Source organism: Panthera leo, chromosome E3 (genome assembly GCF_018350215.1).
Source record: "Panthera leo isolate Ple1 chromosome E3, P.leo_Ple1_pat1.1, whole genome shotgun sequence".
NCBI lineage: Eukaryota > Metazoa > Chordata > Mammalia > Carnivora > Felidae > Panthera > Panthera leo.
This window is the reverse complement of record NC_056694.1, coordinates 17,040,248-17,068,106: the sequence shown is the minus strand read 5'-3', so window position 1 is coordinate 17,068,106 and position 27,859 is coordinate 17,040,248. Positions and strand designations below refer to the sequence as shown.

General features: G+C 41.5%; 1 protein-coding gene across 3 annotated transcripts in view; it reads left to right on the top strand.

Moving 5' to 3' along the window:
- The window catches only part of LOC122209506 (integrin alpha-X-like), a 46,503-nt gene extending 19,011 nt beyond the window's left edge, over positions 1–27,492 (top strand). For all 3 annotated transcript variants that reach the window (XM_042921390.1, XM_042921391.1, XM_042921389.1), the window contains exons 15-30: positions 226–356; positions 488–645; positions 788–942; positions 1,863–1,994; positions 2,083–2,156; positions 2,372–2,513; positions 20,132–20,248; positions 20,337–20,416; positions 20,507–20,590; positions 22,542–22,620; positions 22,731–22,838; positions 22,956–23,039; positions 23,250–23,363; positions 23,526–23,627; positions 23,891–24,001; positions 25,728–27,492. In XM_042921390.1, coding sequence (XP_042777324.1) covers positions 226–356; positions 488–645; positions 788–942; positions 1,863–1,994; positions 2,083–2,156; positions 2,372–2,513; positions 20,132–20,248; positions 20,337–20,416; positions 20,507–20,590; positions 22,542–22,620; positions 22,731–22,838; positions 22,956–23,039; positions 23,250–23,363; positions 23,526–23,627; positions 23,891–24,001; positions 25,728–25,826 — 1,770 coding nt within the window. In that variant the 3' untranslated portion in view covers positions 25,827–27,492. The remainder of the gene's footprint in view (positions 1–225; positions 357–487; positions 646–787; positions 943–1,862; positions 1,995–2,082; positions 2,157–2,371; positions 2,514–20,131; positions 20,249–20,336; positions 20,417–20,506; positions 20,591–22,541; positions 22,621–22,730; positions 22,839–22,955; positions 23,040–23,249; positions 23,364–23,525; positions 23,628–23,890; positions 24,002–25,727) is intronic.
- The last annotated feature ends 367 nt before the right edge of the window (positions 27,493–27,859 follow it).

Sequence of the window (27,859 nt, the reverse complement as noted above, 5' to 3'; positions counted from 1 at the left end):
GCCTTTCAATCACCATGTCTTCACTTATGTCTTAGGGATCTTTCCTTTTCTTTAGTCATCATTGCCCCACCCCACCTCCTCTTTTTAAGCACTTCTGGTGACATCTTTTCACTACTCACCTCTTCTTTCTGTCTCCCACATTCATACCTTCCTGTTCCTCTTGTTGCTAATTTCCAACTCGTTTCCCTCACCCTCAACTTGACTTGCCGTTCCCTTTCTCGCCAGCGGATCTCAGGCTCCCAGCTCTCCCCCAGCCTCCAGTATTTTGGGCAGTCACTGAGTGGGGGTCAGGACCTTACCCTGGATGGACTGGTGGACCTGGCTGTGGGGGCCCAGGGGCAGGTGGTGTTGCTAAGGTGAGAAAGCCTTTCTCAGACACTTCCAGATGGTATCCTAAGTCCACGTAGGACTCCAGCCTCCCAATCCCCATCCCACGTTGTCTTCCTGGGATCAAGGGCCTGCCATCAGCTCAGTTTTCCACTCATAGGACCAGACCTGTGCTCAGGGTGTGGATGAATATCCAATTCACATCTGCAGAGATTGCCAGGTCTGTGTTTGAATGTCGGGAAGAGACAGCCTCTGTCAAGGCACTGGGTGATGCCAACGTCTGCCTTCGTATTTATGAAAGTCCCAAGAATCGGCTGGGTGAGTCCTCTCCTCTTTGACCCAAGATACCCTGACACTTGGAATCCCTCAGCTCAGGACTCCTGTCTCCTACCTTGAACCTTGTCCACCTGAGGCATTTCTGGCTCTCTCATCTCTCCTTATCCCCTCCTTTCCCCTGCAGGTGACCTCCAAAGCTCTGTGACCTTTGACCTGACCCTCGACCCTGGCCGCCAGAATCCCCGTGCCATCTTTGAGGAGACAAAAGCCCGGAATCTGACTCATATCCGAGTCCTTGGGCTGAGACAGTACTGTGAGACCGTGAGGTTGCTCCTCCTGGTAAGGGGACTTTGAAGTCCTGGGGATGGCAGAGATTCTGAGGCTGGCAGTGGGCTGGGCAGGGAAAGAACAGAGTGTGTTCTGATTCTCACTGTGGTTCAGCCCCAGCACAGCACCTGGCATACAGGAGGTGCATAACATTGTTAGCTGAATGAGTGAGTGAGCAAACGAATAAATGGATGGGTCACCTGTAATTGCTAAGGCTACATAGCTGGATTTTAGGATAGAACCACTGGTTTAGAGAGCTATGGGTTGATGTACTGGGATTCTTTTAGGAACTGCTTCTCTGAGACAGGCCTTGTCTGAGGCACTGGGGACACAGCATGATCATGGGAAACTCTAGGGGAAGGCCAAAAGCAATCAAGTTCCTAGATAATAGATGTCAGATAGTGATGAATGCTATGAAGAAAGATAAAGTCGGGGCACCTGGGTGGCTCAGTCGGTTGAGCATCTGACTTCAGCTCAGGTCATGATCTTGTGGTTCATAAGTTCGAGCCCTGTGTCAGGCTCTGTGCTGACAGCTCAGAGCCTAGAGCCTGCTTTGGATGCTGTGTCTCCCTCTCTCTGCCCCTCTCCCACTTGCTCTCTCTCTCTCTCTCTTTCAAAAAAAAAAAAAAAAAGAGAATAAACATTTAAAAATTAAAAAAAAGGATAAAGTCAGGGAGGAGAGCAGAGAAGGTATTGGGGAGACCTCTTGAGCAGGTAGAGTTTGGGGAGATCCTGAATAGAATGAATGAGCTGTGTAGGAGGCTGGGGGTAAGGAATTCAAGGCAGAAAATAGGCAAAGCAGAGGTTCTGCATGGTGGAATTATAGTCATTGCACACAAATTTTACATTTTACAGATGAGGGAACAAGACACAGCTAGTGACTGTGAGGATGCATTCCTTAGCCACTGCTGTTTTCAATGTCCATTCTCTAGGCCTGTGTGGAGGACTCAGTGACCCCCATCACCTTGCGTCTCAACTTCTCTCTGGTGGGCAAACCTATCCCTTCCTTTGGAAACCTCCAGCCTGTCTTGGCTGTGGATGCTCAGCGATACTTCGTGGCCTCTGTGAGTCCTGGTACTGGAATCTTCCAGAAAGGAGTGGAGGGTGTGGACTCCAGAACTTGGGGAAAACCTCATTTGCCTTCCCTTTCAGCTTCCCTTTGAGAAGAATTGTGGAACTGACCATGTCTGTCAGGATGACCTTGGCATCTCCTTTGACTTCTCAGGGTGAGCTACCACTCCTTAGACCTGCCCTGGTTCCCCAACCCCTCTTCTTGAACCTGGAGCTCCTGCTCTGGCTCTCCCTAACATTTCTACCCTGTGCTCAGAAACAGACAACCTGTACCCCATTTCTTCCCTACTTCCTCACTCTGTGTTTTATCCCCAGACCATTTCTAGCCCCAGTCCCAGAATTATCTCCTGCCCTCTACCCCAACAACTAGCTTGAAGACTCTGGTGGTGGGGAGTACCCTGGAGCTGAATATGAAAGTGACAGTGTGGAATGATGGTGAAGACTCCTATGGAACCACAATCACCTTCTTCTACCCTCCAGGGCTGTCTTATCGTCGTGTGGCAGGGAGCCAGGTATCTGGGGAAGAAAGCAGCTGATGGCTGGGGGTCAGCAGAGACTCCTGTGCTTGGTTTAGAGCTCAGGCAGGTGCCACCATTGCTTAGCAGCCTCTTGTAAGCCAAGAGGACTGGGGTGATCATAGTTGGATGAATATGGTTATATTGCTGGAGCTTGCCTTGGCTCATGCTGTGTTCAACTCTGGGTATTGTATTTTAGAGATACTATCAGAAATTAATTCCCACAAGGCTGCAAATGTGGAGAGAAAGGGGACCCTGCCTTAAATTTCTTTGTTTTCCACACCATATAAGTATTCCTCTTTAAATAAAACAGCTTGGCCCTCAAATAGTTTAAAACACTGTTCTGTAGAAGAAAGAGTTGAATTTATTGGTTTCTATAGATCAGGGCTTTGGATACTTTGGTAATCAAACCTCAGTCTGTATGCCTAGTGCACAGCAAAGCCAGTCACTGAGACATTGAATACGCAGCATGGGAAGGGTTTATTCGAGAGGCAGCCCAACCAGGAGATGGGAAATCCAGCCTCAAATCCACCTTCTCTAAGGGGGAGAGTCAGAGATTTTTAAGGCAACAAACAAAAAAAGAGTCTGGCTATAGGGGAGAGGAGCTACATGACTTCAAAATCAGATAAAGGAAATTAATAAGTAGGGGAAGGTTGAAGTCATTTTGTCATCTGTGCCTGCGAGAAGCTTCTACATATGTTTTCATGCAATCCACAACCAGAGATTGGTGTCCATAATATGATCTGAGAGTAGGGTTTTAGGCCCTTCTATGTCAAAAGTTCATACATTGGACATATGTGCATTCTCAGAGACAGTCAGTGGTCATGACTGGTTCTGGTCAGTTTCTTTTTCTTTTTAAACCTTTTATTTATTAATTAAAAAAATTTAAATGTTTATTTATTTTTATTATTTATTTTTTATTAAATATAATTTATTGTCAAATTGGTTTCCATACAACACCCAGTGCTCATCCCAACAGGTGCCCTCCTTAATGCCCATCACCCACTTTCCCCTCTCCCCCAACCCCCATCAACCCTCAGTTTGTTCTCAGTATTTAAGAGGCTCTTATGGTTTGCCTCCCTCCCTCTCTGTAACTTTTTTTCCCCTTCCCCTCCCCCATGGCCTTCTGTTAAGTTTCTCAGGATCCACATATGAGTGAGAACATATGGTATCTGTCTTTCTCTGACTGACTTATTTCACTTAGCATAATACCCTTCAGTTCCATCCACGTTGCTGCAAATGGCCAGATTTCATTCTTTTTCAATGCTAAGCAGCATTCCATTGTACATATAAACCACATCTTCTTTATCCATCCGTCACTTGATGGGCATTTAGGATCTTTCCATAATTTGGCTATTGTTTCCATAATTTGGCTATATAGCACCCATAAGAGCTGCTATACGGGTACATGTGCCCCTATGCATCAGCGCTCCTGTTTCCTTTGGATAAATTCCTAGTAGTTCTGTTCCTGGGTTGTAGGGCAGTTCTATTTTTAATTATTTGAGGAACCTCCACACTGGTTTCCAGAGTGGCTGCACCAGTTTGCATTCCCACCAACAGTACAAGAGGGTTCCCGTTTCTCCACATCCTCGCCAGCATCTGTTGTTTCCTGAGTTGTTAATTTTAGCCACTCTGACCAGTGTGAGGTGGTATCTCAGTGTGGTTTTGATTTGTATTTCCCTGATGATGAGTGTGTTGAGCATCTTTTCATGTGTCTTTTTGCCATCTGGATGTCTTCTATGGAAAAGTCTCTATTCATGTCTTCTGCCCATTTCTTGATTGGATTATTTATTTTTTGGGTGTTGAATTTGGTAAGTTCTTTACAGATTTTGGATGCTAAGTCCTTATCTGGTATGTCATTTGCAAATATCTTTTCCCATTCTGTCAGTTGCCTTTTAGTTTGGTTGATTGTTTCCTTTGCAGTGCAGAGCTATTTATCTTGATGAGGTCCCAATACTTCACTTTTGCTTTTAATTCTCTTGCCTTTGGAGATGTGTCAAGCAAGAAATTACTGCGGCTGAGGTCAAAGAGGTTGTTGCCTGTTTTCTCCTCTAGAGTTTTGATAGTTTCCTGTCTCACATTTAGGTCTTTCATTCATTTTGAGTTTATTTTTGTGTATGGTGTAAGAAAGTGGTCCAGTTTCATTCTTCTGCATGTTGCTTGCTGTCCAGTTCTTCCAGCACCATTTGTTAAAGATACTATCTTTTTTCCATTGGATACTCTTTCCCGCTTTGTCAAAAATTAGTTGGCCATACATTTATGGGTCCAATTCTGGGGTCTCTATTTATTCCATTGGTCTATGTGTCTGTTTTTTGTGCCAGTACCATACTGTCTTGATGATTACAGCTTTGTAGTAGAGCCTAAGTCTGGGATTGTGATGCCCCCCGCTTTGGTTTTCTTTTTCAACATTACTTTGGCTATTTAGGGTCTTTTCTGATTCCATACAAATTTTGGGATTGTTTGTTCTAGCTTTGAGAAGAATGCTGGTGCGATTTTGATTGGGACTGCAGTGAATGTGTAGATAGCTTTGGTTGTGTTGACAGTTTAACAATATTTATTCTTCCAATCCATGAGCACGGAATGTTTTTCCATTTCTTTGTGTCTTCTTCAATTTCCTTCATAAGTTTTCTATAGTTTTCAGCATACAGATCTTTTACATCTTTGGTTAGGTTTATTCCTAGGTATTTTATGGTTCTTGGTGCAATTGTAAGTGGGATCGAAGTCTTGATTTCTCTTTCTGTTGCTTCATTATTGGTGTATAGAAATGCAACAGACTTCTGTACATTGATTTTGTACCCTGTGACTTTGCTGAATTAATGTATCAGTTCTAGCAGCTTTTTGGTGGAGTCTTTCCGGTTGTCCATGTGGAATATCAAGTCATCTGCGAAAAGTGAAAGCTCAACTTCTTTGCCAATTTTGATGCTTTCTATTTCATTTTGTCATCTGATAGGTGATGCTAGGACTTCCAACACTATGTTAAACAACAGTGGTGAGAGTAGACATCCTTGTCCTGTTCCTGATCTCAGGGGGAAAGGTCTCAGTTTTTCCCCATTGAGGATGATATTAGCTGTGGGCTTTTCATATATGGCTTTTATGATGTTCCGGTATGTTCTTTCTATCCCGACTTTCTTGAGAGTTTTTTTATTAAGAAAGGATGCTGTAATTTGTCAAATGCTTTTTCTGCATCTGTTGACAGGATCATATGGTTCTTAGCCTTTCTTTAATTAATGTGATGTATCACATTGATTGCTTTGCAAATATTGAACCAGCCCTGCATCCCAGGAATGAATCCCACTTGATCATGGTGAATAATTGTTTTTATATGCTGTTGAATTCGATTTGCTAGTATCTTGTTGAGAATTTTTGCATCCATATTCATCAGGGATATTGGCCTGTAGTTCTCCTTTTTTGTGGGGTCTCTGGTTTGGGAATCAGTGTAATGCTGGCTTCATGGAATGAGTCCAGAACTTTTCCTTCCATTTCTATTTTTGGAACAGCTTGAGAAGGATAGGTATTAAGTCTGATTTAAATGTCTGGTAGAATTCCACTGGGAAGCCATCTGGCCCAGGACTCTTGTTTGTTGGGGCATTTTTGATAACTGATTCAATTTCTTCACTAGTTATCAATCTGTTCAAATTTTCTGTTTCTTCCCGTTTGAGTTTTGGTAGTGTGTGGGTGTATAGGAATTTGTCCATTTCTTCCAGGTTGTCCAGTTTATTGGCATATAATTTTTCATAGTATTCTCTGATAACTGCTTGTATTTCTGAGGGATTGGTTGTGATAAATCCATTTTCATTCGTGATTTTATCTATTTGGGTCCTCTCTCTTTTCTTTTTAAGAAGTCTGGCTAGGGGTTTATCAATTTTACTTATTTTTTCAAAAAATCAGCTCTTAGTTTCATTGATCTGTTCTACTGGTTTTGTTTTTTTTTAAATTCTATATTGTTTATTTCTGCTCTGATCTTTATTATTTCTCTTTTTCTCCTGGCCTTGGGGTTTCTTTGTTGTTCTGCTTCTAGTTCCTTTAAGTTTGCTGTTAGATTTTGTATTTGGGATTTTTCTTGTTTTTTGAGATAGGCCTGGATTGCAATGTGTTTTCCCCTTAAGACAACCTTTACTGCATCCCAAATGGTTTTGACTGTCGTGTTTTCATTTTCATTTGTTTCCATAAATTTTTAAATTTCTTCTTTAATTGCCTGGTTGACCCATTCATTCTTTAGTAGGATGTTCTTTAACCTCCACGCATTTGGAGGTTTTCCAAACTTTTTCCTGTGGTTGATTTCAAGTTTCATGGCATTGTGATCTGAAAATGTTCATGGTATGATCTAAATTCTTTTATATTTATTGATGGATGTTTTGTGACCCAGTATATGATCTATCTTGGAGAACATTCCATGTGCACTCGAGAAGAATGTGTATTCTGCTGCTTTTGGATGAAAAGTTCTGAAAATATCTGTCAAGTCCATCTGGTCCAGTATATCATTCAGGGCCATTGTTTCTTTATTGATCTTCTGCCTATATGATCTGTCCATTGTTGTAAGTGGAATATTAAAGTCACCTGCAATTACCATATTCTTATAACAAGATTGCTTATGTTTGTGATTGTTTTATATATTTTGGAGCTCTCAAATTGGGCGCATAAACATTTATAATTGTTAGCTCTTCTTGATGGATAGACCCTGTAATTATGACATAATGCCCTTCTTCATTTCTTGTTACAGCCTTTAGTTTAAAATCTAGTTTGTCTGATACAAGTATGGCTACTCCAGTTTTCTTTTGACTTACAGTAGCATGATAGATGGTTCTCCATCCCCTCACTTTCAATCTGAAGGTGTCCTCAGGTCTAAAGGTAGACAGAAAATTGATGGGTCTTTTTTTTTTTTAATCCATTCTGATACCCTATGTCTTTTGATTGGAGCATTTAGTCCATTTACATTCAGTGTTATTATTGAAAGATGTGGATTTAATGTTAATTTGTTATCTGTAGGTTTCATCTTTTTGGTGATGTCTCTGGTCCTTTGTAGTCTTTGCAACATTCCTCACAGAGTCCCCTTTAAGATCTCTTGCTTTTAGAATTCTCTCTTTATCTTTTCATCTTGACAGTTTCACTATGATATGTTATGCAGAAGATCGATTCCTGTTGCATCTGAAGGGAGCTTTCTGTGCCTCCTGGATTTCAATGTTTGTTTCTTTCCCCAGATTGGGGAAGTTCTCAGCTATGATTTGTTCAAATTGCTCCTATCTCTCTCCCTTCTTATCCTGAAACTCCTATGATATGGATATTATTCCATTTCATTGAATCACTTAGTTCTCTAATTCTCCCCTTATGGTCGAGAATTTTTTTTTATCTCTCTTTTTCTCAGCTTCATCTTTTTCCATAATTGTATCCTCTATTTCACCTAATCTCCCCTCTGCCTCTTCAGTGTTCAGTGTCAGCACCTTTAGTTTATTTTGCACCTCATTTACAGCATTTTTAAATTCATCATGACTATTTTTTAGTTCCTTGATCTCTGCAGCAATAGATTCTCTGCTGTCTTCTATGTTTTTTTTTCAAGCCCAGTGATTAATCTTATGACTATTATTCTAAATTCTTGTTCAGTTATATTGTTTATATCTGTTGTGATCAATTCTTTAGCTGTCATTTCTTCCTGGAATTTATTTTGAGGAGAATCCTTCTGTTTCATCATTTTGGCTAGTTTTCTGTCCCTTCTGTGTTTTAGAAACTTTTGTGTCCTGCACCTGCGAGCACTACTATACACTGTCCAGGACCTGGACCTTCAGGAGGTGTTTTTTTGGAGTGTGTTATGTACTCTCTGTTGTTGTGACTCTAGCTTCTTTATTTCCCTCCTCGTAGTGATGTTTTGGACTCTGTACCAGGTGTGCTTTGATTTGTTCATTAAAGTAACCCTGGAAAAAAAATTTTTAAAAAAGGGGGTGGTGGGAGTGGTGGAACAGGCCTTATCCCATACAAAGAGAAAAATGACCGTGGAAGGGAAAAAGAAAAGAAAAGAAAATTGACCAGGCAGAGAACTATATGGCTTAATTCAGAGAGAGAGTGAGAGAGAGAGAGAGAAAGAGAGAGGGGAAAATAAAGAGGGAGATATAGAACAGGTATAAAGAAAATAGATTAAATATGTCTGCTTAAACAAACCAACAACCTGAATACCCAGACTAGGGAAGGGAAGAAATAAGGAGAAAAGGAAGAAAAAATATATAAACTAAGAATTGTCCAAGAATTAAATTTGGAAAGGCAAAACCTCTGGGTGCCTTGGAACCGGTGGCAGCGCTCATCTGGAAGAGGGGGTGCCTGGTTGGTCAATGTCAATCTCTGGTAGATATGTAGTTATCTGGTGTTGAAGGGTATGGTTTGGTGTAGGTGAGTCCCGCCTCCACTGTGGGCCTGCTGTCCCTTCTCTGAAGCCCCACCTTGTTGGTGATGGGGAGAAAAATGGTGACACCCCAGTCTCTCCTCCCCAGACCAGGTGTTCCAAACCACTCTGCTCAGGTAGTCCTCGCAGCACTGTGTGGGCATAAGCAGGCCTATTTTTTTTCTTTGCTCCACTGACTCGACTCCTATGCCTCCCTAGTGCTCAGCTGGGATTCAAACCCTGATGTCTTAAAGGGTCCCACTCTGTGCACCTCAGTTCCGGGAGAAGTGCCGCTCCACCCCACCGATAAATGGTTTCTGGCTGGTGGGCACAGGCAGGGTGCTTTTTCCTTTGAATGGCTGTATACATTCTTCCCACAGCACATGAGGGAGGGGATTGCTTTCTCCCACTGTGGACTGTGTCGCTGAACTAGTTACTGAGCCCTGGGTGGGCTCCCCTCCTTTCCAGGTGCGAGAACAGGGCAGCTGACTCCAGTCCAGAGAAAGCCTCGAAGTTAGAAATTGGATATTTCTTTCTTTTTTTTTTTTTTTTTTTTGATCTCAGGTCTGTGGTTTCTCTCTTGTCCAAATATAGTCTTACACTTCCACAGCCTCTCTTTCTCTCCCCTTTGTCTCTCCACAGAAGGGGATCCCTCCCCTTCATGCCTATGCCACCCATTTTATCTCTCCCAGTTCACAATCATACACCTATGGCCCACCAGTTTGTCCTTGTGGGCCCCTGGAGATGTCTCTGTCACTCTGTGGCCCGGACTCTTGGAATTCAAAGTCCTTTGGCCTCAACACTGCTGTGTTTGAGGGACTAGGAAGCTTTGGGTCCCCCTACCTCTCTGCCATGTGTATTCCCTGGTTCTGGTCAGTTTCTTAGTGAAGGCTTGAGTCTCTGCAGGACAACTAAATCAACCTTCTGTTATCATGGCATCAGGCAAGACTGTTATCTACAGAGACATGGTGGCAGGCTGCATTCTGAGAACAAGCAGATTTGGGTAAAAAGTTGCAGTTGCACTTATTAGTCCTGTTAACTCTTTGGTTACTGGTTTCCATGCCCACTGTCTTTTGATTATTCCTCATTCTTGAGGGAACTGGGATGATGACTACTCTAGCTACTTCCTGCTGAAATAGTGTGTAGATCAGGGTTAGAGGAATGGAAACTTTTCGCACTTATTTGGAAATATCCTTTGTTCCATGTTGTAAGCTAACATTTTGCATTACCAAAATTTTTGTACTTTGGTTAATAATTTTTGTACATTTTATACCACATTTTATGATTAAGTAGCAAAGGAGAAGTAGGAATATGAATAATCCTAGGGAAATTTATCTAATTTCTTGGAGGATCCAAGAAAATAACCTGGAAAACGAGTCCAAATCTGAGTCTGGGACATTAGGGGAGACTTGTTGTAACCAAGTAGCTTGTTGTCTTATTTTGTAAATACAAGCTTCAATTTCTGAGGAAGTGCTAATGTATATGCTGCATGATGAATTAGCTTTTACACAAACACCTCCTTGCTCTGCTAAAATATAATCTAAATTATGTTATATAAAACTATTATATATTATATTATATAAAATTATATATTTTACAAATTATATTAATATTAAATTATATTATATAAAACTATTCCTGCCCAAGGCCTTTTGTTGGGCCGCTATGGCTTGGGAAGTTTTATTTTATTTAATAATTCCTAAAGTTACTGAAGAATTTCTTATCATATGTTCATGTGATGTCATTTCAACACCTTGGCAATAATGGTCTCCCAAACATGTACCAAATTCCATCTTCCTGACTTCTGGGAAAATAATCAGAATATTTTGTGATTTCTCTCTTTAACCTGTAGAACAGTTGAGAGGACTTGTCAAACGTCTGCTTTTATTAGAATTATATATGAAAAAAGGGGTGACCAAATGTCCTAGGAGACAAGTACCTCCCATGTGCTAGCCACATAAACATTCATATTGCCAAGGGAAGTGTTGATATCCACAAACAAAAATGTAACCTGGGGTTCACATAGCACTTCTCTTAGTTTATTGGGGTCAATACTTTCATTTTGCAGAATCATTGTATTATTTGAAACCAAGAACAAGTATAGTTAAGTTTGGTGTAATTGGTAAGAGAGTAACACAGAAGGGTGTGGGGGTCCTATGTTGTCAAGTTCTTTTAGTTTTCAGTATTGTACAGAGAGGAGCAGGACAAGATGAGTAACTTTTTTTTTTTCAATTTTTAAAAGTTTATTTGTTTTTGTTTTAAGTACACATTTTATTTTATTATTGTTTTTTAAATATAATTTATCATCAAATTGGCTAACATACAGTGTGTACAGTGTGCTCTTGGTTTTGGGGGTAAATTCCAGTGGTTCATCATTTACACACAACACTCAGTGCTCAAGATGAGTAACTTTTAAAACAGCATGTTTCTCAAAAATCTCTAAAAGGTGATGAAAGGAAAAAGGGTCAATTAATTTAACAAGAGGTGAAATTATTAACTGTTATGATTATATTGTAAACAAAAGGAGAAATACAAGCTTCTGGGGTGTATTCCAATCATTGAATGTGAGAGGCCCATATTTTGGGATAGTTGGGAGAAAAATAAAGGATAAGGAAAATGAGGGAGGCCAAGTTGATTAACCTGACTCTAAGCTAATGGAGTGCATTGATTTAGATGTATTGAAAAATTAGGGATCAGAGAAAAGTTGGTTACAGGCATTACTATTGGGTCATTGTGGTTGTACACTGAGTGTGGTTTAGGGTGACATATCCAATAGGTATATGACATTTGAGAAATCCTAATCATGGAGTTATCTTTCCAAACTCGAGAGATTGTAATAGGAAATTACTTAGGAAATGTAAATAGGAAATATAAATAGGAAATGTAACAGGAAAATGCAAATAGAAAATGGAATAACATTCATAGTGTATAAACTATTAATAGGTCATTTGTTACTTATCTATTGGTTTCTTTAGACCAGTTCTCCCAAGTAGCAGTTTCAGGTCCATCTCAGGCTTTCTGGTCCAAGCAGAGTTTTTCCCTATGTTCTTGTTGACAGGACATAGGGAACCAATGGATTCTTGTGGAACCAGCTTGAGTGTGGTAAATCTATGGCTTAATTCCCTTCAGTTTCACTGAAGAATGGTGGTCAACAGCACCTCATAAGGTCCTGTCAACTGAGGTTGGAGTTGATCCTCCAGGTGCTTCTTATTCAAGGTGTTTAATAACACCAAGTCTCCAAGATTCAAGCGGTGTAAGAATACATCTGTGAAATGCATCAACCTGATAGAAGCAAATGTATGTATAGCACTTAGAATATTTCCCAAAGAATCAATGTACCCGATAGTATCCAAATCCCTAACACGAGCCCCACCTGGAACTCCTAAGTCATGAAAAGAATACAGAAAGTGTCTTTCATAAAACATTTCATAGGGGATTAAACCAAGCCTACTTCTAGAAGCCACTCTTACTGAAGCAGGGCAACTGACAAGACCTTTTTTCCCAGTTAAGTTGGTTTCTTGGCAGATTTTTACCAAAGTTTTTTAAGCATATGGTTCATTTTTTTTCCTGTTTTCCCAGAATATTGGTGTCTCTAGGAAGTATGTAGTCTCCATCAAGTGCCCAAGGCGTTAGATACTGCTTGTGTGACCTTAGCCACAAATGCTGCTTCATTGTCTCTCTGAATTGTTAGTGGCAATCCAAACCTAGGATTGGTTTTAAAGTGTTTTGAAAACTTCTGAAAACTTCTCTGAATGGCATGAAAAAAACTCAACCCAACTTGTAGAGGTGTCTGTAAATTCTAGCAAATATTGAAAGTTACCTGTTGTTTTCGGCATCATGGTAAAATCTTCCTACCAATTTTCTCCAGGTTTGGTGTCTCTAAGTTCTATATCTTTTAGGACTGGTGGGGGTTCGGTCCTAGGATTTTTTTTTTTAGCACAAATGTCACATTTTTCAACTATTTTTGAACAGTTTTCTAAATATTGGGATCCATAATATATGATTAAAGAGCAGCATTATGTCCATAACAGGTGCTTTGTGAATATCACTAATTATCTCTTCCATAAGATGTTCTAGGTTAAGGTTTATTCCTTATTTATTATATTTCCAGCCAGTTTCAATGCCAGAAATATGTCCAAATATCCATTTCTTAGCTCTTCTTAGGTCTTCAGAGGAAGGTTAGAGTTGGTATTTAGTTAAGTCTATGTCTGGTACTAAAGCTGTTATAGAGGGTTTTTGAAGTCTTTGTATGATCATGCCTGATTGTTACCTTTGGCAAGAAAACAGTCCAATTTCTGGTGTCCTCAGCAGGGGACAATAGCTACCTCCTTGAGTTCCAAAACAGCTTCTAGTACTTGTAAAGTCTCTTTGTCATGTTCAATTTCCCTATTTCCTGAATTTAACAAACCTCTTTCCTTCAAAATGGCTCTGCATGTGCATGGACTGGTAAAAAGGTGTATTTAGAATAAGTAAAAATAGTCACTGTCTTGTCATACCTAAATGGAGGGCTCTTATGAGAGCTATGGCTTCAGCTTTCTGAGTGGAGGTACCTGGTGAGAGAGCTTCTACTGATGGGTCATCACTGCATATCCAGCTCTTTATTGTCCGTGATCCATGATATACTGCTCCAGTCCACAAACATCTCAAAGTCTGGATTTTCCAGTGTCAGATCCATAAAATCAGGATGGCTGGAATAAACTTGTTAATTATCTGTATACAGTCATGTATGTGTCCCTCAGTGTTGTTGGAGAGCAATGTGGCTGGGTTCAAGGTGGAGACCGCTTTCTAAGTAACATTGGGGTTGTACAATAGGACAACCTGATATTTGCCTAATCTTCTAGAGGTGAGCCAGTAGCCACCCTTTTGTTCCAGTAGGAAGAGTACGTAAATGTGGAGTATGCAGTGTGGTAGGATACCCCAAAGCAAATTTTTCTACTTGTAATAGATTACAAGTGGCTGTTATTGCTCTCACACACATTGGCCATCCCTTGGTTGTTAGATCTAATTATTTAGAAAAAATAGCGACAGATCTTTTTATGTTGCCCAAATTCTGAGTTAGCACTCCCAAGACTGATCCCCTGACTCTCATGGACAGACAAATCAAAAGGCTTCCTGATATATGGAAGGCTCAAAGCAGGAGCTGTGAGTAGCTTTTCTTTAACAACTTGGAATGCCTAATGACATTCTCCAGTCCAATCAAGAAGTTCATTATTTCTTCCTTTAAGAATTTCATAGAGAGGTTTAGTGATGAATCTTAAGGACTGAGAAAAAACTAAGGGTAGATGGTGGTGGGAGAAAGGGGAAAGTGGGTGATGGGCATGGAGGGGAGCACTTGTTGGGATGAGCACTGGGTGTTGTATGGAAACCAATTTGACAATAAATTATATTTTAAAAAATCAGGAATCCAAATGTGGAAAAATCCAGTGATGCCTAGGAATCCATGCAACTGTCTTTTGGTAATGAGCACTGTGACCCTTTGCTAATGCTTCCCTTCGGTCTGGAGCAGATTCCTTTGTCCCTTTGACAGTTTGATATTTAACACATGTTTGAGAGATTTGGGACTTTTTCTTTGAGGCTTTATAGACTTGCTAATTCAGGAAGTTTAGGGTCAAAATCATATTTTGGTCTGAGGTTTCTCTAGTCTTGCTTGCAACCAAAATATCAACTACATATTGAAGGAAGGTTCCCCCTTATAATTGGAGGTCCCTTAAGTCTGTGGCTAAGACTTTCCTCAAAATGCAGAGAGAGTTCTTAAAACCTTAGGGAAGGACCATCCAGCAATATTGATGCTTATTCTTAGTCTCAGGTTCTTTCCAAATGCAAACAGTTTTTGGGAGTCTGAACTGAGAGGGATGTAAGAGAATGCATCTTTTAAATCTAGAAAAGTAAACCATTGAAAGTCTCCGGCAAGGTTGTTAAGAGAGTATATGAATTAGTTACCACCAGGTGGATATCTTCTACAGTTTGGTTAATGGCTCTTAAATTTGTACAGGCAAAATAGGTGTATTGTAGGGGTGCCTGGGTGGCTCAGTTGGTTGAGCATCCAACTCTTGATTTCATCTAAGGTCATGATCTTATGATCGTGGGATAGAGCCCTGTGTTGAGCTCTGCACTGAGTGTGGAGCCTGCTTGGGATTTTCTCTCTTCCTCTCTCTATGCCACTCCTCCACACTCACATGTGCTTGCATGCTCTCTCTCTCTCAAAATGAATAAATAAACAGAAAAAAATAGGTGCATTGTATGTGGACTGGCAACAGTGGAGAAGGCCAAATTCTAAGAAGGCAGAGAGGACAGGCTGAATTCCCCCTTTTAGTTTGTTTCTTTAATGGGTACTATCTGAAGTTTGGAATTCCCATCACAAAACTTAATATGTACAAGTGTCCCTGCTTTTGCTTGTCCTGGCTTCCTATCCATCCAAACATCTGATCTTACTTTTCAGATGATTTCTTCAGGCAGCTCTAATAGAACTTCTCTACCTTGATGAAGCTTGTTCTGGTGGTACCTTTATATCTATGGATCCAATAGCAAAATTAACTCTAGCATTCAGTTTAGTTAATAGATCAAAGCCCAGTAAAGGGATGGGACATTCGGGCATATTCAGAAATCTGCGTTTAAGGTGAATTTGTCCCATTTGGCAGTTTAGTGGTTGTGGGAAGGTTTTAGTCAATACTTCTCCCAAAACTCTTGGTACAGCTATAGCAGAGAGAACCCAGAGTACTGAATATGTGGCCCTCACATCAGTAAAAAGTCCATGAGTCTATTTCCCATTGCCATTGTTATTTGGGGTTCCTTGTGGTATATGATGATAGGCTTTACAAGATTTAAAGGAACCCCTGATCCCCTTCATTGTTAGTCACTATCAGCCAGTTAAGGTATCTGGTGGGCATTTTGGGACTCTGTCCCCTTAAGAGAACTCATGAGCCTAGGGCATTCTCTTTTCCAATGGCCCTCTTCTTTACAATAGGCATATTGACAAGACCCAAATTGGGGCACCTGAATTTCTTATCTGTTGTCGATCTCACCCTCTAGGGGTCCCTGGCCTGGTCTTGGATTTCCTTGAGTTAAGGCCGCAGTTAACAAGGCAACATGCTGTTTCATTTTCTGGTGCTCTTTTATTTCTTGTGCTTGGTCTCTGTTGATACTGTTAAAAACTTCAAAGACAGTTTCAAACAATTGTGAAGGGCATTACCAATGCAGCTTTTGGAGTTTTTTTTTTTTTTTTTTTTGAATTTCCAGATACGTTTTGTTTGATAAACATCATATTGATCATCTTAAAAATTTCTGGTGCCTCAGGATCAATATCAGTTTATTTCTGATGTGTCTCAAAAATTCTTTCAGGAAATTCTGAAGGGTTCTCATTCAGTTTTAACTTCTTGACTCTTATTTACACTCCTTTGCTTAGGGACTCCTTTTCTTAATCCAGCTAAAATGCAATCCTGATAGTGTTCAAGCTAACTGCAGTCTCCAACGTTGACACTCCAGTTGGGATCCACAGCAGCAATGGCCATCATGGAATCAGCTCTTAAGGGGTTACTGGGGTTTCAGCATGTAGCTGATTAGCTTCTTCTCTAGCCTTTTCCTGGCCACATGCAGCATTCCTTAGAAGTGAGGAAAGTATTTAACAGATTTTGTACCTCTACCTAAGTGGGTTGTGAGTGGCAAAAATAGATGAAAACAAATTTTCCATCCTCTTGGGGTCATCTCTATAAGTAAGCATATTGTTTTTTCAATTAAACAAATCTGAGGTAGAGAATGGAGAGTGGACCCAAATCATTCTTCCAGCGTCTGAACATCCAATTGGGACCTGTGTTAGCAGATATTGCCATCCTCAGGAATCAGTGATTCCCTGGATGAATTAAACACCCTGCTGCATATGAGAAGGGGAAATCTTTCCAAACTCTGCCCCCCCCCCCCGAAGGTAAGGGGACCTGGTTCAGGGTCCCTTTGGTGCTCAAGTTGTTGGAATGGAGCTGCTGTGGAGGGGCAGCTGCTCTGGCACCCCCTTTGGGGGTTTAATTCAATAATCAGTAAATTATCCTCTTTTCTCCAGTTGGATTCAGGCAACACAGATTTTTTAGTGTCACTATGTTGTTGAAGTAAAATTTTACATCTTTTCTGAGCCAGCTTATTCTGATACAAAATCATAAAAGACTGAACAGAAGGTATTTCGTCCCATTTACCTTCCCTTTTACAAATATCTAACTGTAAAATGGTATTATAATTTATGAATCCATTAATTAATGGCCATTTTTCTCCAGAATGTAACATATCTTGGCCAAGCAGTTTGCAAAAAAAGATAATTTTTTCATAGTTTCATAACTAAACACTGCCCAATTTTGGAGAGTATAGCCCAAAGGGCTACATGCAGAAATCAAATAGTCATTTCTCATTTTCTAATTAGAACATGGCTGGTATTATGCAAAGATGCCAAAAGCTGCAGCAACAAACATACCAGATGAAGCTCAGAGAGTACTACTGTGAGCATTTAGTTCCTCACTAAAAGTTGGGGCTTCACCTACTGAACCAAATGGCTTCCTAGTCTCTAGTTCCTCTCTGAAAGTTGGGTCTTCACTGACTGAACCAAAAAGTTTTCTAGTCAACCTTTTCTTTTTATGTTTATTTTATTTTTTTCTTCCAAGATTTTATTTAAATTCAAGTTACTTAATATAGAGCATATAGCGTAATATTGGTTTCAAGAGTAGAATTTAGTGATTCATCACTTACATATAGCACCCTGTGCTCATTCCAACAAGTGCCCTCCTTAATGCCCATTACCCATTTATCCCATCCCCCCCCATCTACTTCCCCTCCAGCAACCCTCAGTTTGTTCTCTATTACTTAAGAGTCTCTTATGGTTTGCCTCCCCCTCTGTCTTTATCTTATTTTATTTTTCCTTCCCTTCCCCTGTGTTCATCTGTTTTGTTCCTTAAGTACCACATATGAGTTAAATCATATGGTATTGTCTTTCTCTGACTGACTTATTTCACTTAGCACCCTAGGAAACTTTTCTTAGTTAAGCAAGAAAAGGAGGCTAAGAGAACCAAACCAAATGCCCCTACCTATTTTGAGGCAACTGAATGAGAATAAGAAATAAGCTCACGTGCTATCATACCAAAATACTCTTGAAAAGATGTCTGTCCAAACCAAAAGATGTTTCCTTGCCACAGAGTTAAATTAAACATAGAAAGTCAGTGGTGCCAAGTTGGGGTGGTGCCCCTGGGATGGTGTCTAGAACAAAAGAGCCTAGGACACTCCTTGGACTTATCACCAACCTCCTGTTACTTTTACTGGCTGGAGAGTAGACAAATCATAGGCAGAGTTCCTGGCTGGTTTGCCAAATTTGTAACCAAATCCAAGTCCATACCCTCAATGTGCAGTAAAGCCAATCATTGAGACATTGCATAAGGAAAGGGAGAGTCAGGGATATTTAAAGGCAAATAAAACAAGGTCTGGTTATAGGGGAGAAGAGTGATATGACTTTAGAATCAGATAAAGGAAGTTAATAAGTAGGGGAGGATTGCGGTCATTTTGTTATCTGCACCGTGAGAAGCTTTTGCATAAGCTGTCATGCATGTTACGTATTACCAGAAGATGGTTTTCTTAGCATGATTCAAGAGTGGAGTTTTAGGCCCTTCTATGCCAAAAGTTCACCCCTTGTGCATTTGTGCATGGTCAAAGAGGCAGTCAGTGGTCCTGATCAGTTCTGGCCAGTTTCTTGATGAGGCCTGAGTCTCTGCAAAACACCTAAATCAAGTGTTTTGTTATCATGGTTTTAGGCAAGACTGTTTCTACAGAAACGTGGTGGTAGGCCACATTCTGAGAACAAGCAAATTTGGGTAAAAAGTTGTAGTTGCACATATTAGTCTTGTTAACCATTTGGTTACTGATTTCACTTTTTCTATGAAGGACTAGATGATAAATATTTCAGCTTTGTGGGTCACACAGTGTCTGTCACATCTATTCACCTCTGCTGTTGTAGAATGAAAGTAGCCATTGACAATGAAAGTATGTATATGAATGAGCATAGCTGTTTTCCAATAAAAAATTATTTATAAAAATCGATGGTGAGCTGTCATTTGGCAATCTCTGTTCTAGAAGATAGAACTAGGACAACAGGGAGTCAAAGAGAAACAGGTTGTTTAATGAAAATTTTATTATGAAATGTTAAACATTTACAAAAATAGGAGGTAGTTCAACAAACCTCCCCACAATTTATCATCCAAATTCAACAATTATTAACATTTGACCACATTTATTTCATCTGGGTTTTTTCCCTTTGCTGATGTATTTTAAAACAAGTCCCAGACAACATGTCATTGCATTCCTCCCACACATCTTACATGACCCCAATCTCATGATCACATCCAACAAAATGAATGATTCCTTTGTATTTAGACCATAGTCTAATTTCCTTAATTGTCTCAAAAATATCTTTTTTACAGCTGGTTTATTTGAACAAACATCTAAACTAGGTCTATACTTTCCATTTGGTTGGTTGGTCTCCGATGTCTCTCTTAGGCTAGTGATATTCCCAATGGGAGCATATTTTGATTTATGTATGAAGGAATGCACTAGGAATGGCAAATTCTGGCTGTGTGAGGGTTGAGCACCCTATCATTGAATGTACTACTAGATGTGTCAACCAAATGCAATATGTGAACCTTCGTTGGATATTGATTTTAAAAATAGCTGTAAAAAATAAATAAAAATGAGCTGCAAAATAACATTATTGGAGAAAATGTGAAGACTGAACATGACCTGGATATTAGCTAGTATTAAGGAGTTATTTTATTGAGTGTGATTTCTTAAGTCTTGTGGTTATGTTAAAAAATACCCTTATCTGTTAGTGGCATACACTGAAGTGTTTCTGGATACAATGGTGTGATATCCAGAATGTGCTTTAAATTATTCAGAAAAAATTGTCAAGCAGCTGAATAAAACAAGAGTAGAAATTTAAATTGAGTGATGGAAACAAAGAGGGTTGACTTATCTAGTCTGTCTTTCTACTTTTGAGTATGTTTGAAAATTTCCATAATAAAAAGCTCTTTTAAAAGAACAAAAAATAAAGAGGGTAAACTCTAATAAATCTGGCATTTCTACATTAGGAAGAAATTTGACCAGACAGTGTCTGAAGATATTTTAAAAAACATAACCTTAAGATACATACCAGGAAACTCACTACTTCATGGAGTCTCTTTAGAATATTAAACAATGCTCACCTGCCTTTTCTTTACTTGCCCTTGCCTAGAACCAGCTGCAGGCACACTCCCCAAGCCTGACCTGTGATGGCACCCCAGCCCAGGGCCAGAGTACTCAGAGCACCCGTTGCAGCATCAACCACCTCATCTTCCGTGAGGGTGCTAAGGTCAGCCTTGCTTCTGCCCACCCACTGCTTACCTGCCCCTACCCTGTCTCATTTCTTGGTGACTCCCTCATTCTTGCCTCTTCCTCAGATGACCTTCATGGTCACCTTTGACGTCTCCCCCAAGGCCATACTGGGTGATAGGTTGCTTCTGACAGCTAATGTGAGCAGGTGAGCTGGGCCAGGCCGGGGGCAGTGCCTCCTTGCCCCTAGCCTCCTCCTCTGGGGTCCTTGCCAATTAGGCTCCTCCTCTTTCTCCAGTGAAAATACTACTCCCAGGACCAGCAAGACCACCTTTCAGATGGAGCTCATGGTGAAGTATGCCATCTACACTGTGATCAGCAGGTACCATACCACCAGCTCAAAAGCGTTCTTCTCTATCACTCTGATGGGGCTAGGAAAGGATTTTATCCCCTGCAGCATTTCAACATCTGGAACATTCAGGTTTTATCACCACCTTTTCAATTGGTAGATGATACTGCTAGCACTTACTAATTAAATATCGAGTGTTTATTGCGGGATAGCTATGATAATAATAATTGTAATAATATTATTGTTATACATTTAATAGAGGTTACAGTTCTCAGAAGGCTTTTTTAGAAACACCAAGATTTTCCTGGGTTTCCTGAGAAATATGAGACATTTCCATGTCTCAAGATTCCTACAGCTTTATTTGGAAGTGAGGTTACTCTGATCCAAGACAGAATCTCATCAAGGACCTCTCCATGGTTCTGTACTCTGAGGCTGAGTTTCCAAGAGCAGCTAGAGCCTTCTGTCAGGGGAGGCCTCTGCTAAATGTGAGAGTCCATGGCATTGGGATTAGCCAGCAGTGGTTCTCAAAGGAGTCATTGACATTTGGGTGAGACAACTCTTCATTGAAAGGAACAGATTTACACCTGCAGGGCGTTAGACCTGCTACTCCTCCTCTTCCCAGTCCCTTTTGGGAGGTATAGAGACAAATGACCTGCTTGCTGTAGAGGTCAAATTTCAGGGAGAAGTTAGATAAAAGAAAAAGAGCTTAAAATGCTGCTCCAGGAAGGGTAATAGATGAGGTGTTTAAAACTCAGGAGTCAAGTCATGTGTTGGAGCAGACACCTTCTTTCAGTAAATAGCTTCCTAGCATTTCCTGTGTTCTAAGCACAGTGCTCTGGCTGCTTTCCATAAATTCATTTGAAATTCAACAAAAATTTATTGAGTCTGTATTGTATAATCAAAACTAGACACAATCTCCTGCCCTTGTGGGATGTATACATCCATGATATGCAACAAGTCTGTGTGGCTTAGCCTGGGTACCTTTCCCTGTGCTAGTTCTGCCCTTGTGCCTCATTGGACACCCTCCTCCTGCCCAGTGTCACATTCTAATTCACATCTCCACATTGGGAGGTCTCAGCAGCCCAGCCAGGTGCATGCTCTGAGCTTGTTTGCTGGAGTGTGTACTGGAAACCCATGGGCAGGGCATATCTAGGCATATTTGGCCCTACAGTTCAGCTGTACTCAGCTGATTTGACTCTGTGGGTGGGAGCATTCAGAGAGGCCCACAGGATGAGGCTGGGGCATTTTGGGGAAGCTCCTCACAGAGGAGGGATGAGAGTTTAGAGTGGAAGTGGTCTAGAATTAGGACTGTGTGGGCAAAGGACAGGTACCCAAGAAGTGGAGCAAGAAGGGCCAGAGGTGAGCCCACCCACCTGTGTGAGGAGCCAGGCTGGCCACTGGGTCTCCACACATGGGCTTGGGTAGGGCTCAGGAGGAATTGTTACGCTGAGATCCAGTAAAGAGTACTGTTAGGCCTTCCCTCACCTCTAAGTCCCAGGACCAAGAAAAGCCAAGGAAACAGGAGAGGAAGGAAGGTCTGTGGGAGGCCAGACAGTGGTAGTGTCCAGTAAACATTTACCAATAGTATAAGTCCAAGTCTCCCCAAAACTTTGCTGGGTCTCACATGCATATCCTGTATCCTCTGTGCCCATGAAGGCCTGAAAGGAAAACAGAGACACAAAGAGGGATGGTTTGGCCCCTGCTCTCTAGTGAGTCAATGGCATAGCTCTGGGTCCCTTTCACGGTGCTCTCTGCCAGCCTCCTTGGCAGTTTACTCCATTGACAGCTTCTGCAAGAAGCTTGCACCCAGCTTGAAGCCCAGCCCTGCTCCCTAAATCCTCCCATTACCTCAGATCAGTCACAGAATTCATTGAAGGCCACCCCAAGGCCCCACTGGCTACCTATCCTGTCATGATGCTAACTTGAGCCTCTTTAGGAGTCCCTCAAGGAACTTCAAATCCATCTGTGCCTCTTTTCTCCCCAGCCATGAACAGTCCACCAAGTACCTCAACTTCTCAGCCTTGGACTGGGAGGAAAGCAGCCAGGCTCAGCATAGATACCAGGCAAGTGATACTGACTCAAGAGCATGGGCTGTGGCAGGGGGCTAGCAGCCAGCAACTAGGGAGGGATATGGCATTTGGCATGGTCTTTGCTCTCACTGCCCTCTGTGCAGGTGAACAATCTGGGACAGAGGGACCTGCCTGTCAGCATCAACTTCTCTGTGCCTGTGGAGCTGAATGGGGTGCCTGTGTGGACAGAGTTAGAGGTTTTCCACCCCCAGGTACTCAAGGACTGTGTACAGCTCCCCAGCTAATGCCCTTTACTTGGATCTCTCTGTCCCTCATGAATTCCTGATGCCCAACCCCCTTAGATGCTTGTTCTCTGTGTTTTTTCCTAGAACCCCTCCATTCAGTGTTCTTCAGAGAGAATGGTGCCCATAGAGTCTGACTTCCTGACCCACATTCAGAAGAATCCCGTGCTGGTAAAAGGAGGGCTCTGGGCCATTTCCACTTCAAACCACACACCAGAAGAGTTTAATTCAAGAACCTGTATTACATTCAGATGGCTGTCTGCTGAACAGCCCTCTTGAATTCAATTGTGACTGTTCCTCTCACATCAATCAGTTTTATGCTGTCATCTGCCTTCAAAACCACCTTTCTCTGGCCTAATGCTACTACTTCTCTGTCCCTAGAACTGCTCAATTGCTGACTGCCTGAGGTTCCACTGTGACCTGCCTTCCTTTGGCGTCCAGGAGGAACTTGACTTCATCCTAAAGGGCAACCTCAGCTTTGGCTGGGTCAGCCAGGTGTGTAGGCCCAACAGCAGAGTCCACCCACCCCCCACCGCCCCACCACAAGATTCAGGTGCCACCAGATGATGTCTGTGTCCATCCTCCAGCCAGGACATTTCTTGAACTCTGTGCCTTTCCCAGTGCTAGTTCCTCATCTGTGCCCCCTCTGTTTTGTAGACATTGCAGAAGAAGGTATTGATTGTGAGTGTGGCTGAAATCATGTTCAACACATCTGTGTATGCCCAGCTTCCAGGACAGGAGGCATTCTTGAGAGCTCAGGTAGTGACTGTGTGGTAGGCAGTGGCCAGGCTGGTAAGAGGGCTCCTAATGCAAAATCTGTGGTGCTGTGAGGCTCACAAGCCTGGAGGGAGGAAGGATGAAGGTCCCTCAGCAGGAGAGGTGTCCCCAAGCCTATGAATTTTTCTCTTTGTCACCCCTTGGAGTAAAGGAAGGAGGGGAGAGAGTTAAAGGTTGGGGAACCTGGGAAGAGTCTGGGACAGCAAGAGTTCTGATACTTTCTGATGAGGTCACCTCCACTCCAGATGGAGATGGTACTGGAGAAGTATGAGGTCTACAACCCTGTCCCCATTATTGTGGGCAGCTCTTTGGGAGGACTGCTGCTGCTGGCTCTCATCACAGTCATTCTGTATAAGGTGAGTATTTTCATCCTGCTCTTGACACTACCAGGTTTTTTTTTTATTTTAACATTTTTATTTATTTTTGAGAGACAGAGACAGGGGAGGGGCAGAGAGAGAGGGAGACACAGAATCCGAAGTAGGCTCCAGGCTCTGAGCTGTTAGTACAGAGCCCTGCGCGGGCTATAACCCATGAACTGTGGGATCATGACTTAAGCCGAAGTCAGACGCTTAACTGACTGAGCCATCAGTTTTTGATCCCATTCTTTCTGCAGTGTAGGGAAGAACTCACCTTGGATATAGATACACATTCTTGCTAATGCACTGCGTATGAGAGATCCCCTCCCACATATGACATCACCAGTCCCCAACACTCCCTCATGCCTTCCTGTCTGATTCTCAGGCCTCCTTATGTGTTTTTCTTCCAAATTTTTATTTAAATTCAGGTTAGTTGATGTATGGTGTAGTATTGGTTTCAGGAGTAGAATTTAGTAATTCACCACTTTCACATAATACCCAGCGCTCATCATAATTCCTCCCCTTAATGCCCATCACCATTTATCCCACCTCCCACTCACCTACCCTTCAACAACACTCAGTTTGTTCTCTATTGTTGAGTCTCTTATAGTTTTCTTCCCTCTCCTTTTTTTCCTTTCTCGTATGTTTATCTGTTTTGTTTCCTAAATCCACATATGAGTGAAATCATATGATATTTGTCTTTCTCTGACTGACTTATTTCTCTTAGATTAATATACTCTAGCTCCATCTTGTCATTGCAAATGGCAAGATTTCATTTCTTTTGATATCTACAATCCTCTTTATCCATTCATCAGCCTATGGACAGTTGGGCTCTTTCCATAGTTGACTATTAGTGATAATGCTGCTGTAAACATTGGGGTGCATGTATCCCTTTGTTTTTTGTCTTTTTGTTTTTTCTTTCAATTTTAATTTTTTAAAGTTTTTTATTTATTTTGAGAGAGAGAGAGAGAGAGCGAGCAGAAAGAGGCAGAGAGAGAGAGAGAGAGAAGGAAAGACAGACTCCCAAGCAGGCTCCACGCTGTCATCATGGAGCCCGATGTGGGGCTCCAATTCATGAACCGTGAGATCATGACCTGAGCCGAAGTCAAGAGTCAGATGCTTCACTGACTGAGCCACCCAGGCGCCCCTTGAATCTGTATTTTGTATCCTTGAGTACCTAGTAGCACAATTGCTGGATTAGAGGGTAGTTGTGTGTTTTTTTTTTTTTTAAATTTTGGGTAACCTCCATACTGTTTTCCAGAGTGGCTGAACCAGTTTGCACTCCCACCAACAGTTTAGGATGGCTTCCCTTTCTCTGCATTGTTGCTAACATCTGTTGTTTCTTGTGTTGTTAATTTTAGTCAGACTGCCTTTAATTGCTCTCCTTGTCTTTTCCACTCTCCTCTTTATCACTACATGTTTCTCTTCACAGCAAATTATAAAATAAAGCACAGCACTGGATTGGGTGCTGACACTACCACTGATTCTTTCTGTGACTGTAGGCAGTGACTGGTCCATGCTGGGTCTTGACTTCTCATTCTGAAGGTGATTTCATCCAACTCACAGAATTTTGGTAAAGGCTAAATGACACAGTGTGTCTAATGTTTCTAGTGTAGTGCTGGAACATAGTAGGGGCTCCAGCAATGGTGATCCCTCTCCCTCCTCAATCATCTCTTTTCCTCTCTTCCACTGGATTTCCTAATTCTCTTTTCCTTCCTCTCCACAGGTTGGCTTCTTCAAACGTCAGTATAAGGAAATGATGGAGGAAGCAAATGGACAGACTATCCCAGAAAATGGGACACCAGACCCTCAAGCTTCCCAATAAGAAATTACCTCCTATTCTCCCTTGAACCTGTTCTCTTCTGAGAGGTTTCCTGGCCCTCTTACTCTCAGCTAAGTTAGGCCAGCAGGGAGAGAAATGCTCCATGTGAGGGAGGCCAGCTTTCTCCCTTTGGGGGGATGCATTGTGTTCACTGAAAGTTCTTGCCAGGGAAGGGCTATTTGTTTTGTCAAGTCTGCAACTGGAAACCCCAGAACAGGATTTTCACCATGCCCTTGATTTTTACCTAGAAGTACATGAACAATAGCCTCAGGCTCCAGTCTCTCTTCACTAGCTACCAATGATCTTTCTAAAATACAATACTAAACAAGCCACAATCCTCATCTATCTTTGGTGGCTCCCTATTAACATAGGATAACTCCTGAACTCTCCAACTTGAAGTTAGGAATCCAGTTGAATTTCCAGAAGGTGGGCTTTGATGTACACACCATGAGTTGCTTTGTGCCTTCCTATCATCCTCATTCCTAGTAAATACTGTCAAAGCAGCTTTTTGTCTCAGAAATTTCAGCCCGCATTTTGAAACTGAATTGGGAATAAAATGTCTACACATTGAAATTTGTAAACATGGCTTCCAGCCTTTGTCAGCATTGCTGGCTTGGAGGGAGAAGTAGAACCCCAGCAGGGGTATTGCCCCAATGTCACTCTGGCTCAACTAGCTCCAGCATCTCTCAAGAGATCAAGATGCCCAGGATACTTCCATTTTTTTGAGGTTCCAAATATAGCGAATGAAGAAACGCTAAAGCATTATTCTAAAAATTGTGTATTTTAAAGTTTGCATTAACAATTTAACACATTGCACAAAAACAATGCATGCACCTTCATTGGAAAATATGTCAAAGGTATAAAATTAAGGCCTTTTAGGGATGTGAGTCATGTATAGTGGTCAGTCCATGGTGTCCCCTAACCATGGTGGACACCTGCCAGCCCTGAAGCCTGAGGCCAGGACAAGTAAGTTAAATAGAGTGAGGATTATTAATGTTCTTATGTTGGATAACCTGACTTCTTCATCTACTCACTCGATTCTCAAAGCTGTCACTGATGGGAGGCTGATGGGGCTGTGACAGGGGCATGAAGAAGGGGCTTACCTGGAAAGGTCATTAGAGTGGATCAACACACAGGTGTTTCTTACAAATCCTAGGATGTAGTGAAGGGGACATTGTTTGCATATGGTAAGTGATTGGAGAGCACTTTGAAGTCTTATATCAGAGACCTGCTGCCCCAAATAAGGCCATTCTTACTATTATGCCACCAATCTTAGCATAAAGCACAAAGTGGTGCATGGCACTGAGCTGGGGGTCAACACATAGCAGGCCATTCCTTGCCTGGAGAGATCCCACTGCTGCTGCCACCCCTTAGGTGTTTGGGCCATGTGTATGGTTGCATTAGAAACACAGAAGGGTGAAGCAGTTGATGAGTGATTTAGGAGAAGCTGGAAAATAACCCTTCATAGAAATCCTTTCCATGAATAGACTTTCATGGAAATCCTGCCATATACTTAAGTAATTATGTTCCTAAAGGTGTTCCTAGACTCTAAGGACTGCAGCAATCTCTTGTCTAAAATGAAGGCAACAGGGGCACCGGGGTCGCTCAGTCAGTTGAGCTTCCGACTTCAGCTCAGGTCACGGTCTCACAGTTTGTGAGTTCGAGCCCTGTGTCGGGCTCTGTGCTAACAAACAGCTCAGAGCCTGGAGGCTGCTTAGGATTCTGTGTGTGTGTGTGTCTCTCTCTCTCCCCCTCCCCTGCTCATGCTCTGCCTCTCTCTGTCTCTCAAAAATAAATAAATGTTTAAAAAATTTAAAAAAATAAAATGAAGGCAACAGGTGTTATTTTCACATATTTTCTGTGCATATTATTGCTTACATTAATTTTATTAACATTTTTCAGGGTTGCCATTGTGTTGTGTTATATCCCCAAATCATAAAAATGGATCAATGGCTTAAAAATTTTTCTTTGAAGCATAAAAGTTGAGGTTCCAAAAAAAAAGTAAATTGCTTCAACTTAGAATAATATCATCAAAA